Genomic DNA, 13,516 nt, shown 5'->3' with positions numbered 1-13,516 from the left:
CAGTGATGCGATTTATTTTGTTCTTTAAAATGTGACTGAAGCTCATAGTGAAATCTGGGTAGTTTCTTTTCTTGATGTCAGTGCCAGTGCTTTGAGACAAGAAGAATCCCAAAATATGAAAGAGACTTGTACCCTCTAAATGAGCCAGAACAGAGGAAAACATTGTGTCAAATATTTTAGGGGACTTGGCAAGCAAAGTTGGAATTACAACTGTGAAAAATTTACCTACAGAATTATACAGAACCAAAATGTTTTATATTATGCCAGGACTTGGGAAAAGAACTCTATTGTTTCTGTCTGAATTTCTTAAAATAATTCACGTTACTAATCTACAGTACCAGGTAAGGTTTTATCTGAGCATTATTGTGACCTTCTTAAGGGAAGTGTGGAAGTTTTATGTTTATAACATATCCCAAAATTTATTTTATGTTTTGTTAGTTGAAGTGACTCATCCTGGTGATATCTAGATTAGACTACAATTTCCATGAATTCCAGCCAGTGCATTGTAATGTGTAAATTGGAATCTTTTGCAAGGAGTGAAAAACAATAAAAAAAATCTATACCCAAAATAAAAGAAAACATACATTTGTCAAGTATTGTTACAGTACAATAGAATAGAATAGAATTCTTTATTCCCCAAGTGTGATTTGACACACAAGGAACATTTGTCAAGAATCACGTGGTACAACATTAATAAAAATATTAGGATACAAGCAACAAGTTACAGCCATACAGTCCTAAGTGGGAGGAAAGGGATACAGTAATGCAGTTTTGTGCACTGCTGTGAAATTACGGTACCTTTCTCGCCTCTTTCTTTTATAAAGCAACGTCAAAAACGACCGGAGGCGGGAGAGTATTTAATTCACGACTACAAATTGAACAAGCACGCTGCCTGCCGTGCCATTCTTGGAGTGAGAAAATTCAAGGCCGAGAATGGCCAAAGCCTACAGGATAGAGATGACCCACTGCGATGTGAGGGAGAAAATAGAGTGCCACCCACCGGCCCTCAAAACCCAACACCGCGTGTGAGAAAATTCAAACTAATCCGAGGGCGCCTCTCAGCCAGGAGACAAGAGCGTTTCCGCCACGCCCGGCCAGGAATCCGCCTCCCGTCTCAAATTAATGACGCCTCCGCGGGCGCAGTCGGATCGTCGAGTCCCTTCGTCCGAGCCGAGGTGTTTCTGGGTAGCGCGAGAACTGCTTCTGTCGGTAGGTCACTATGCCGGTAGGGCCGGGATGGCTGAGGAGCTTCGTCAAGGCGACCCGGTAGGCTCAGCCCTTCGGCCGTCGCTGACGAAATGGCACCCCGAGACCGTCCGGTAGTGGCACCTCAGGCCGCCATGCGCAAGCGCGGGGCTCGCAAGCGCCTCAAATTTCGGGCCGAAGACGTCTGCTTGGAGCGGAGTGAGTAGCGAAGAGGAGGCCCGGGGCGTCGTGGGCGGCCATTGTCCTCTGAGCAGCTCCCCTCAAAACAGCCGCTTTCTTTTTTTCGCAGTGACCGTGGCCGACTACGCCAATTCGGATCCTGCCGTGGTGAAATCTGGACGCGTCAAGAAGGCCGTGGCCAACGCCGTGCAACAGGAAGGTGAGTTTTAGCCGAAAATGATCACGGTTTTTTAAAAAAACTTTAAAAGGCCTGGAGGGGGAGCTCTCGCCTCACAATCAGGAGGTTATGAGTTCGAATCTAGTGTAGAGGCAGGCTTCTGAGAACATTTGGAGCAGTAGACCAGTGTTTCCCAACCTTGGCAACTGGAAGATATTTGGACTTCAACTCCTAGAATTCCCCAGCGCAATTATGCGACTGCACCTGGGCAGGTATCAAAATCGCATACGGACATGCAGGTGCGCCCATGGCAGGATGACCTTCCAACACCTTTCTTTGTGCCTACTGACCCCCAAAAGAAGATCCTTCCTATTTTTCCAATTGTTTCTTCTCTGGTGGTTTAAATTATCAACATGGGTTTATTTTACACTCTTGATTCTAGGACCTCTGCTAATTCTTACATCTGAAATTCTTCCATTTATTTATGATTATAGTGAAATCACTCTGTGGTTTGGAAGCATCTTTTGTACCCACTGATGAAATACTCTCTGTGGCAGAGTCCTGTGACAGTGGTGATGAAATGGATTCTAAATATTTCACCACTGATGAATATTTCATGTCTGATAGAAAAAAGAAAAGTAAGAGACATAAAGGTGAGATCTATTGTTTTGTTACTTTAACATAATTTCACTTTAATAATAAAATACTTTTATATCTGAATAAAATCATGCTGCTTTCTTCTTGAAGCATGGCGAGTTACATTGCTTGTTTTTTATTTCAGAAAGCTTCGAGGATACGGTAGGCAAAGAATATCCAATTGACATATGGTTGATGTTGGCATCCTATATACGTCCAGAAGATACTGTGAGTTTTTCTCTAATTTGCAAAAGGGCCTGGACTGTTACTTGTACAGCTGTATTCTGGACAAGGCTTTATAGAAGGTATGACAGCTTGTAGAAACTTTTTTCTATATTTTTTTTTCTGTCGAATCACCCTTTTTTCTACATTGTAACTATATGTTAATAGTTGAGGGGCTTTTTATAGATTATTTGTGATAGACAGCCTTATGTGTGTATAGGAATTTGAGTATAAAAGATCAGCATTTCAATACTTAATGATGTACAGTAGAACCTCTGATCACAAATGCTTCTGACTATGGCCAAATTGGGTTCCGGCCAAAAAATTCACAATATTTTTTTTTTGGTGCCATTTTTAAAAAAAATATTTATTTATTTATTTTGTAATTTCCAAAATTAGGTTTGGGTCACAATCAAATTGGATTGTGACCAAAGTTATAGAATGAATTATTGTCGTGACCAGAGGTTCTACTGTATTTTGTTCTGAGATATAATTTTCCCAGACCTGTCCACTGATTTTTTTATATGCTTTTTTATTACAATGGTAAGAGAGAACATATGGTACATCAGAATATTAGAGCTGTGCCTCATTCAAATTTGATATAAAAAGGTATCTCATATCAGACTAGATGGACCATGAGGTCTTTTTCTGCTGTCAGTCTTCTATGTTTCCATAGCATGTGGGGGAACATTTGTCTGCAACTTCATGACCAAGGAACACTTTTCCTGGTATTGCACAGTAATTGCCACACAACCACAGAAAACTATGCAACTGTTTAAGGTTATTTGTTTGCAAAAAGTAATGTGTTTACATTCTGACACTCCAAAGTGTTTTTTTGTGTTTGAATCCAAAGCCCGCATAGCTGTATAAAATATGCATATATAATTGGGAATATGGATTACAAAATATACATATGGTATAGAAACAAAACTGCATTATTGTCAAAGAGAATTTGGGATTCATAGGAAGGTACTTGAGAGCTCGTAAATTATTAATTGCTACAGTTCTTTAGACTTGCAGAACTTCTGTTGCTACGAAATCAACTTCCATTATATAATTTAAGTAATTGCATGGATTTCCTTGAATCAGTTTAACAGATTAGATTGATGACTATTGCATGATAGAAAATGAATCATATGGTCCTTCTTTGCATATAATATAAATTTACAGAAATGGTTTCCATTAAAATGGGCAGTGCTATATTGATAAGAAAGGGCATTATGCAGGAAGTTTTCTGTTTTTATAATTTTTTCCTTCTCTAATCCTTCAGCAGGAAATTGAATTCAAGCTAGTCTTTCTTTTAGGTAAACACAATAATGCGTAACATCAGACTTTTAGCTGGCAACCCGTGATCTATTGGGTCATTATTTCAGAACTATTTCCTTATCAGATTCCTCAATGACTGAGCCTCAATTCAGAAAAATATTCAGAAATATACCTGCCTGTTGAAGTACATGGCACAGTCAAATATCAGTAGTTGACAAAGTTGACCAGAGGAAATGTGCTGCGATATTTTGTATTATGTCATAAAATATTTTTAAAATTTGCCATTTTCAATGGCAAATTTTAAGGATGGATTTCAATTTTAAGGAAATTGTGAGTTCTGGAGTCCAGACACATTCTGTTAGTCCATTTGAGGTACCTTGGTACACAAATTGTTTCACCTAACTACAAAGATTATGGGAATAAGAGTTTTAGCAGGATATAGATGGCCTAGAAATATTATTTAACCTATAGGAGAGTGCTTGAATGCAGCTCATAAAGAAAAAAAATGAAACATTTAATAAAAATAGATTAATGAGAATTAGAGAAGAGGCATTATGCTAGTTGGAACATTCAACCAGAATACCTTCCAACCTCTTTGCTATGACAGTTCAGAAGCTACATCTTTGCTTTTTGAAGGTCTGTAGTTTACAATGATGGATGATAAAGGTTAGAACTGCACTACATTACTGTTATTAGTTTGTTTTCGAGGAATTAAACATGGAAATGTTGGCAGGAGACCTTTACTCCCCCTTCAATGCAATTTCAGTGCTATAATAACTAACAGTATGATTTCATAAGCATCACAGAGGCAGTTAAAAGTGAGAATTTAAACAATTTGCTTACCAAATGCCTCTTGCTTCTATTCTTATCCTTTACTTTGAAAAAAATACCACCAAAGTTAGCTGTTATGCTTCCAAATTTCAATGGCATATTCTCAGAATGCATAGCATGTACTATTTCATCCCTATCTTTTTCTTACAATTTTAATTTTTCTTATTTAGGCATTACAATAGGAGTGCATTCCTCCCAATCCGTTTACAGCCAGAATCAATGGAAAAGATGTACTGCCTTCGTGCATGTGTAATTCGTTCGTTATACCATACGTACAGACCTTTTGTTTCCCGGATATCCAGAAATCCAACTATCCCAGAGGCTACTCCAACCAGTCTAAAAAATTCAAAAGTAAGTAATATTTTGAGAAGAAGAGTTACTCCACAGAGTATTAGCAGATTTCTTTCAAGTTAGTGAAAAGCATGCAAATGGGCCCACTTCCCAGTACATATTTTAGACAGATGTTGTCTTTACAAGGAATGGCTTTTTAGACCTCTACAAGCTTGTTAATAATGTTTTAGGTTTATTGGGCTTGGCTGTTTCTTCTACCAATGCAGAAATCAAAATGTTGAATCTTAAAATAAGTTTATTATTTTTGATTTGGTGTTTGAGATACATTTTTAAGCAATAAGATACCGGTAAATGATGTTTAACATCTGGATCAAGCAGTTTACCACTTATATTACAAAATAAAGTCAGCTCATTAAGGTGTGTTTAGTTGATATCCAATCCAGCACAAAAAATTGATTTTCATCGTAAATGCTTTGTATTCACATCACAACGGCTTTGGTGTCCACAGTTAGTATCATACTAACAATTTGTATATCCTTTTGTGGGTAAAATTGGCATTTAAAAAGGAAATTAAATGTAAAAAATCTGTATTGCAGTAACAGTTACAAATTTGGTTACATTCCAAAAACAATAAATGATTCAGTTGTTCCTTACAATTGTTGAAGTGCACATATGTGCGTGGCACTATCTTTGTACACTATATAGTCAAAGAGCCTGTATGCTTAGACTTTGTTTTTATTAATTTAGAATCTCTTCTCATTTGTGGAATTCACCACAAACGTTGAGCATGCAAAGTAGGAAGAGACTGATATTTTTCTTTTTGGTTACTGAATCCAGCTTTTTTCCTATTTAATTTCCCTTTCTCTTTCTCAGTGTAGCTTCTGTGGGACACTGGAGCTGTTGTGGTGTCAGCAAAAGTTGCCCTTAAAGACAGATCCACTGTTTGGAGCAGCATACCAGTTGGTACACATCTGAAGGGTAGGACAGCTGGCATGTGGATTATCTATGTCTTAGGAAATTCTTAAGCTACTTTCCTGCTTTTAACTAATATTCCAGGCTTCACAGACAAGAAGGCTAATTCCACTAGCTGCATCCCTCTGAATCTAATGCAGGTAGCCCTCTTTAGTGACTGCCTTATTTAGCAACTATTCACAGTTATGGCAGTAATAAAAAGGTAACTTTGTGACCAATCCTTGCATTTATAACTTCCTCATATATATAAAGCAAAGGAAAGCTGAAGTAAAATTATAAGCATAGTTGCAATTTCTCTTAGTGACCATGTTGCCTGTGCTCACTAAATAAGGGTTACTCACACGCACCTGTAATAATTTGCTTTATAAAGATGAGATGCTTACTCCTATAGTAAAAAAAAGTAATATTGCTGTATATATCTAGACTTTCTTTTGATAAAAGAAAGAATATTCTATCAGTTGTTACGTTAGCAAGATCTGCTTTTGTTTATTAATTTATTTAAACTTGTATACTGCTCAGTTCCCAATATCTCTGGCTCACAACAATCAACACAAATAAATTATAATAAAACCAATAAAAGGATAAACAATTAAACTTGGATTATATTGATATATTCATTCTTAAACAGCTTTTGTCATAAGGTGATATTTACTTTTCAAATCTTGTTAGTTGCGAAGTTGTGCCCAACCCATCACAACCCCATGGGCAATGTTCCTCCAGGCCTTTCTGTCCTCTACCATCTCCCGGAGTCCCTTTAAGCTCATGCCGCCTGCTTCAGTAACTCCATCCAGCCTCCTCATTCTTGACCATCCCGTTCTTTTGCCCTCAATCTTTCCCAACATTAGGCTCTTTTCCAGTGAGTCTTTCCTTCTCATTAGGTAGCCAAAATATTTCAGTTTCATATTCAGGATCTGGCCTTCTAAAGAGCAGTCTGGGTTGATCTCTAGGACTGACTCACAGGAGTCTTCTCCAGCACTATAGTTCAAAGGGCTCAATTCTTTGTCCCTCAGCCTTCCTTATGGTCTAACTTTCACAGCCATACATTGCAACTGGGAAAACCATAGCCTTCACTATATACACTTTTGTAGGTAGGGTGATGTCTCTGCTTTTTTAGTATGCTGTCTAGATTTTCCATAGCTTTCCTCCCCAGGAGCAAATGTCTTTTAATTTCTTGGCTGTAGTCCCCATCTGCAGTGATCTTGGAGCCCAGGAAAATAAAATCTCTCACTATCTCCCTTTCTTCCCCATCTATGTGCCATGAAATGAGAGGGCAAGGTGCCATGATCTTAGTTGTCTTAATTTTGAGTTTCAAGCCAGCTTTTGCATTTTCTTCCTTCACCCACATCAAAAGGCTCTTTAGTGCCTCTTCACTTTCTATCATTAGAGTGCCATTTCAGTGCCATTTCAAATCTAATGGATTTGAATTAATAAAGTTGTGAATTGGCATCTTGTATAATAGTTTTCTTATCCCTAAAAATCTGGAATGTCTGCGCTTTTCTGTAAGGCAATAGTTTTCATAGTGTCTTGATTTTTTTCTTGATCAAGCAAATAATGAGTGATTCTTAGAAATATTTTGAAATAATTATCTCTAGATTCAGTTGTGGAAAGCTTTCGCTTTATTTCTATGTATCTATTTATCTTCCAAAAAAGTAGCACACAGTTATAATACAATGATATCGTTTTTTGAAATTGATGCCAGTGTTATTTACTTTATCCTCAAAGCAATTTGTTAAAGTATAGAAACTCCAGACTGGATTGTTTAAATACATTTATGTTCAATAATCCAAGATCTTCATTCCAAAGAAGTTGGAAGCCTAATGCTTTATATCTGTATAACACTATATCCACAGACCACAACTCTTTCTCTTTTGCTCAACTAGTGCCTGCTCTTCTGGTCTAAAAGGATTAATCAGCAGTCTTCACTGTGGGAATTCAGTTTCAAATTCCAAAGGCAGGTATGAACGCTAAATATTTGTATTAATGTCAAAATTTCATATTTTAGAATACCTCACGCATTTGTAACTTCATGTTACATATAATAGAATGTATCTTGTTTGGCAAGATGCATGTCTGGATCAGTGTTTCCCAACCTTGGCAACTTGAAGATATTTGGACTTCTTCTGGGAGTTAAAGTCCAAATATCTTCAAGTTGCCAAGGTTGGGAAACACTGGTCTAGATTACTGTTCTGTCGAGATCTCTGGTAGAATCCTCCCGAAAATGCACAGATACAATTTCAGACATACATACGTTCTTTATACTGAAAATACAAATAAACGAAGCACTTTTTTGGATAGCAAAGAGCACTTGTCTCTAAACAAACTGGTAATTTGTACAAGTCCCTTATCAGTTCTGAGATACTTAGCTTGCAGCTGTGAGGCAATTCACAGTCCTTCTTCTTTCACAAAGTGAAACACACTTTGCTCTGGTTTAGTTTCAAAGCGGGGAAAAATCAGCACACAAAAGGTCAAAGTCAGTAAAGCAGTCACAAAACACAATGATCAGATAATCCTCCACAATGGCCAAACCCACAGGCTGCTATTTATAGCAGCCTCACTAATTACCACAGCCCCACCCAACCATAGGTGGCCTCATTTTCTTCGATAATAATCTCTCAGTTGTTGCTGCCTATGCATCGCTCTCCTCATGCGTGGCTGTATCATTAACTCTTGTTCAGAATCCAAGGAGGAGCTAGATAAGTGATATCCTTCTGAGCTGTCTGCCACACTCTCCTCCTCCCTGTCACTCATATCATCTTGGTCAGAGTAGCCTTCATAAGCAGATTCCACCGGGAGCAAAACAGGCCTGCAGCATGTGGATGTCTCCCCCACATCCACAGTCCTTGGGGCAGGAGCTGGGCCAGAGCTAACCACAACAGATTACAGTCAAAAAAATGAACTATTCATAATGGGGAATAGTGACGAATTTTGGGTATTTTGTAAAAATGCATTGCTGCCCAATCTGTTCATTTTCCTTGCTAGTGATTAAGCTAGTGCTGTTCTTACCAAGTTGGAACATTCTATTGAAATTGGGCTGCAAAATGTACATTTTCCCCCAGAACCTTCAAAAGAGACAAAACAGCATGATATAGCATGTAGTAAAGTTGATATAAACTGCATAAAATTTGTAATTGCGAGGGTGTGTTGTTAATATCAAACTTGAGTGAAATAGTCCCAATAGGTTTATTTCCTCTAAAGGTAACTCCTATAGATAGAAATTTTTGGGAGTTTACTTAAAATATATCAGTGCTGTTGCTTATTAATTCAATGTGCTGTTAATCTTACTGGCTACTATGTGTCATATTCGGACTACACTTAGTCATCTGAAATCATATCCATAGCAAAAGCAAGAGCCCATACTCAGACAAATGCAACAATCTTATTAGTTAGTTAGTTAGTTAGTTAGTTAGTTAGTTAGTTAGTTAGTTAGTTAGTTAGTTAGTTAGTTAGTATACCACCCCCTTCGAGGACTCTTATATAAGAAATCTTATAGCCAAGATTAAATGTCATGTTATTTTCTAAATATATATATGTATTAACATATATAAGTCAATCCCTCAAAGACAGGCCTACAAATTCTCCTGATCTTGTACCTAATTCTTCTCCAAGCATGTAATTTGAAAGTTTGTAGAAATGGAATCAGTTTTTGGTTAACGGAATGAAATATTTCTCTGGAGTTTCCCAAGCTCAAGAATAAATGTTTGAAACCACTTCAACCGCCTGTCCGGTATGCAGATGTCCACATGAACCCTGACCAAGACTGCTGTCTGTTGCAGATAACTACTATCGACTTTATATATATTCCTATAATAATGGGCATGACAGTTACATTGGTAAGTATTGTGATTTCTTTACTAATTTTCCAGTCTTTATATCAGGAATTTTGTTCACTTAATCTTGACCAAATAGTTTCTAAATTTGAAGTATTGTACTGGTAGTTTTTGGATTACAGCTCTAATTGGGATCAGAATTTCCATCGCTAAGCAAAGTGATTGATAAGAGAAACATCATATCAGTGTACTGTGTAGCAATAAGTCCCAATTGTGGTCATTAGGTGAAGACTTTAAACAAAGATCTCTCACTTCTGCCCTGTGCAAACTGCCTCCACTTTAACTGCTCTACCATCCAGTGCTCCACAGGCCCTGTCACACCCAGCTGACCTTCACTGTCTTCCTTCAACTACTGATGAGCACCCACTTTGGCCTATTTGAGGCAGCTTCTGGCAGTGCTAGAACTTCTTCTCAAAGGTTGCTTGCTCATTCTCACAATGCGTTGGAACGTTGATGAGGTGTTTTGAAACCTACCAGGAGGCTGACTGCAGAACCTAGCTTAAGGCAGCTCCACAGTAGTGTTGAGGCTGAAGTAGAGGCCCAGAGGCCTGTGGCAGCTGACTGAGACTGACAAAGACCCCAGCCCTCTCTTTCAGCCCTAATGCTGCTGCCCAAAGAGTGTTGCTGCATAGGGCAGCCAAAAGGATAGAGATGGGTGGGGAGACAGGCAGGTGGAGAGTTGAAGCGCTTTTGTGGTCATAAATGTGGCCAGACTGCCAAGTGCCTGAATTTTGATAACATGAGACATCACAGCATTTCTAAAAAAAACCCCTCCCAATAATTTCAGAGATTGTACATAAGTGCCATTTGCTCAACACTGCCATAACTTTGAACGGTTCCTGAAGAAATGGTCATTAAATAGGACTGCCTGTATTTTTGAAATAGAAAAGTCTTCAAGCAGGCACAGATAAGAAAAATACAACTTAGAAAATTGTATTGAATAGTCCAATAAGGAACGGCTACCACATGTGATTTTATTATAGACTACTGTATAATGTTTTAGGAAAAGCAAATACTGTATTGCTTGGAGGGACTTTCTCAAAGATACAGTTCATTTTTAAAATATCTACAGACAAAATCAGTTTTAAAACATCGAATAAAATGCCATTTGATTTTGGAGTTAAGGAATCCTGTGTGATCCAAGTTATTGAATAGCCTCTTTTTTTTCTTTTGCAGTTCACAATAAATGTGAGCACTGACATGCGGCACCACAGAGTGAAATTAGTATTCCATGATTCTCCTATATGGAGTGGCAAGAAACCCAGATTTGACCATGGGATGCAGGTGGTAATGGACCCTGTGCACAGTGTGCATCTGTTTGATTGGTGGCATCCAGAGTTTCCATCTTCACACATCTGAAGACTCCCAAGTTTACATCATAAATTATATTCTGTGCTATATCCATAAACAACACGATTTGATAAGCCAGTCCGTGTATATGTTTAATCACCTCTTGGGAAAAATAATTTGTGCTAGTAAGATTAGAAATAACTTCTGTAAAGCATTTTAATATATGAAAAATAATTCATCTGCAAATATTTTGGTGCTAATGAAATTTGTCCTTTTGGTCTTTGATAACAAAACACAGCAGAAATGTGTAACCAAAAGCCAACATGGGTTTCTGAAAAACAAACATGCCTGATAAATTTGACTGCATCATTTGACAAAGTGGATATAATTTACTTGGACTTCATTCAGCATTTGATAAAGTAGACCAGAACCTACTTCCTGAAAAGATAGAAAAATGTGGGTAAGACAGCACCACTACCAGATGGATTCAAAACTGGCTGATGAACTGCACTTATCTTATAGTTGTTAATGGAACTGCATCTACATGGAGGGAGGTTTGCAGTGGGACACCTGATCTTAGGCCCAGTACTCATAAACATCTTCATCAATGATTTGCCTGAGATGCGGAACTTTGCAGATGATACCAAGCTGGCAGGAATGGCGAACATTCCAGAAGATAGGCTTAATATACAGAAGGCTCTTGACAGACTTGAACATTGGGCCCTAGCTAACAAAATGATACTCAGTGTTGAAAAAAATAAGGTTCAACATTTAGGCAAGTAATGGTATATTGCTCAATATTAGTAACTGCAAGAGGGAACTTGGAGTCCTAGTGGACAATCACTTAAATATGAGCCAGCAGGCTGCTGCAGCTGCTAAAAAAGAGCCAACACAGTCCTAGTCTGCATTAATTGGAATAGAATCAAGATTACATGAAGTATTAACACCGCTTTATAATGCTTTGGTAAGATCACACTTGGAGTATAGCATCCAATTTTCATTGTCATGCTATAAAGATGATGATGATGGTGAAACTAAAAAGAGTACAGAGAAGAGCACCAAAGATTATTAGGCTAAAACGTGAACGGTTGCAGGAATTGATTTTGTTTAGTTTAATGAAAAGAAGGACCAGGAGTGACCTGGTAGCAGTGTTGCCATATTCAGGGGCTGCCACAAAGAAGTAGCCAACCTGTTTTCCAAAGCACCTGAAGGGAGAACAGGAAGCAATGGATTGAAACTAATCAAGGAGAGAACCTTGAACTAAGAAAATTCCTGACAGAACAACTAATCAGTGGGACGACTTGCCTCCAGAAGTTTTGAGTATTCTATACTAAAGGTTTGGAAGAAGACATAGGACAACCATCTGTCTGAAGTGGTATAGGTTCCCGCCTGAGCAGGTAGACTTCCAGGATTCTTTCCAATTCTTATCCTGTGCAAACTGGCCTATTTTAGAGTGTTCCAACTCTGGAAAGTTCATTTTCACCATAAATGGGCCTATATAAACATCAGGCAGTTAGGAGTTTTTGAAGTAGATTGTCTGGAACTGGAAGCCAAATTGATTGCTATGATAGTATGGATCTGACCATGCCCCAAATATTTGTATCAGCCTGTTCCATTTCAGTGTGAAGATTCTGGAAACTGTCCAATACGGGGCCAATCAGGACTAATCACCACCCCTCCTTTGTAGCTAGTAACATTGACAATTCACATAATAGAGACCGATTTCATTTCCACATGCAAAAGTATTTCAATGTACCACTCCTATTAAAGTGTTTCCAAGGACTGTCATAAATCATGTATTTATGTCAAAGAACTTTCAGATTGTTGACTTATTGATTATATCTTCACAGAATATAGGTAGCCCTTATTTAATAACTGCCTAGTTTAGAGACTGCAGTTACAATAGTAACTATTGACTAATCCATTCATAGGTCTGTAAAGCAAGGAAAAGCTGAAGTTTTAAGCACAATCATACAGTATTTCATTTACCAACTGCTTTGCTTAATGACCAAGTTATTAGTCCCAGTTGTAGTCACTTAAGTAAGGATTACTTGCATAGAAAAAACAATGGTGCTGATTCCCTTAAGTATGAATTTTACAGGTATGCTGGGGTAGGTTAGACATTTCATGTTTAAAATGGATGAATAAAGATTAATGTTTAATTATTTAGTATATTTTTATATTGTCTTTTTTTTACATATAACCAGGTAGCAAACACCTAATATTCCAGCCTCTTGTTTTCCCCACAACTCTGTTGGATACAAAATGGGCAGCAAGTAAATTTAATAAATAAATGAACTCTGTGAGGTGGGTTGGGCTGCGAGAGAAAGACTGGCCCAAAGTCATCCAAATAGTTTTCGTGCCTAAAGGTGGCATAGAACTCAGTTTCCTGATTTGAAATTTTTATGAAGGCTACCCCTTCATCCTAATATCAAAGTGGTTCTCATTGATATGTGATTAATTTGATATAGTGCAGAAATGAAGGTTTCCTTTAGAAACAAAGAAAGGCCTTGCTACGCTACAGCACTGAAGCTGCTTTGGTTGTGCTGATGGATGATCTCTGGTGGGCCTGAGATGGGGGATTTTCCTCTATCTTGGTGCTTCTTGACCTCTCAGCAGCTTTTGATACCATGGACCA

The 13,516-nt window shown here is 37.9% G+C and overlaps 1 protein-coding gene across 3 annotated transcripts; it reads left to right on the top strand.

Annotated features, from left to right (window-relative positions):
• The first annotated feature begins 844 nt into the window (after positions 1–844).
• Positions 845–13,050, top strand: TMEM183A (transmembrane protein 183A). 3 transcript variants are annotated; one of them, XR_011558527.1, is made up of 9 exons: positions 909–1,404; positions 1,496–1,585; positions 2,038–2,196; positions 2,325–2,484; positions 4,669–4,849; positions 5,663–5,767; positions 7,642–7,716; positions 9,436–9,591; positions 10,765–13,050. XR_011558527.1 is itself a non-coding variant. In XM_070744991.1 (8 exons), the coding sequence occupies exons 1-8, from the start codon at positions 1,299–1,301 to the stop codon at positions 10,945–10,947; spliced, it is 1,110 nt and encodes a 369-aa protein (XP_070601092.1). In that variant the 5' UTR covers positions 845–1,298; the 3' UTR covers positions 10,948–13,050. The 3 variants fall into 3 exon arrangements, 1 of the variants encoding a protein (XP_070601092.1); XR_011558526.1 differs by having other exon boundaries at positions 1,207–1,404; positions 5,668–5,767; positions 10,765–11,256; XM_070744991.1 differs by lacking the exon at positions 5,663–5,767 and having other exon boundaries at positions 845–1,404.
• The last annotated feature ends 466 nt before the right edge of the window (positions 13,051–13,516 follow it).

This window comes from Erythrolamprus reginae, chromosome 3, assembly GCF_031021105.1.
Source record: "Erythrolamprus reginae isolate rEryReg1 chromosome 3, rEryReg1.hap1, whole genome shotgun sequence".
NCBI classification, from domain to species: domain Eukaryota; kingdom Metazoa; phylum Chordata; class Lepidosauria; order Squamata; family Dipsadidae; genus Erythrolamprus; species Erythrolamprus reginae.
Note: the sequence above shows the minus strand (reverse complement) of the source record. Positions and strands in the feature narration are given on the sequence as shown.

Coding starts and splice junctions, on each gene's coding strand:
- TMEM183A (XM_070744991.1), top strand. CDS start 1,299: ATGGCACCCCGAGACCGTCCGGTAGTGGCACCTCAGGCCGCCATGCGC. Junction 1,586..2,037: donor CAACGCCGTGCAACAGGAAG/GTGAGTTTTAGC, acceptor TTATGATTATAG/TGAAATCACTCTGTGGTTTG. Junction 4,850..7,641: donor CCAGTCTAAAAAATTCAAAA/GTAAGTAATATT, acceptor TTGCTCAACTAG/TGCCTGCTCTTCTGGTCTAA.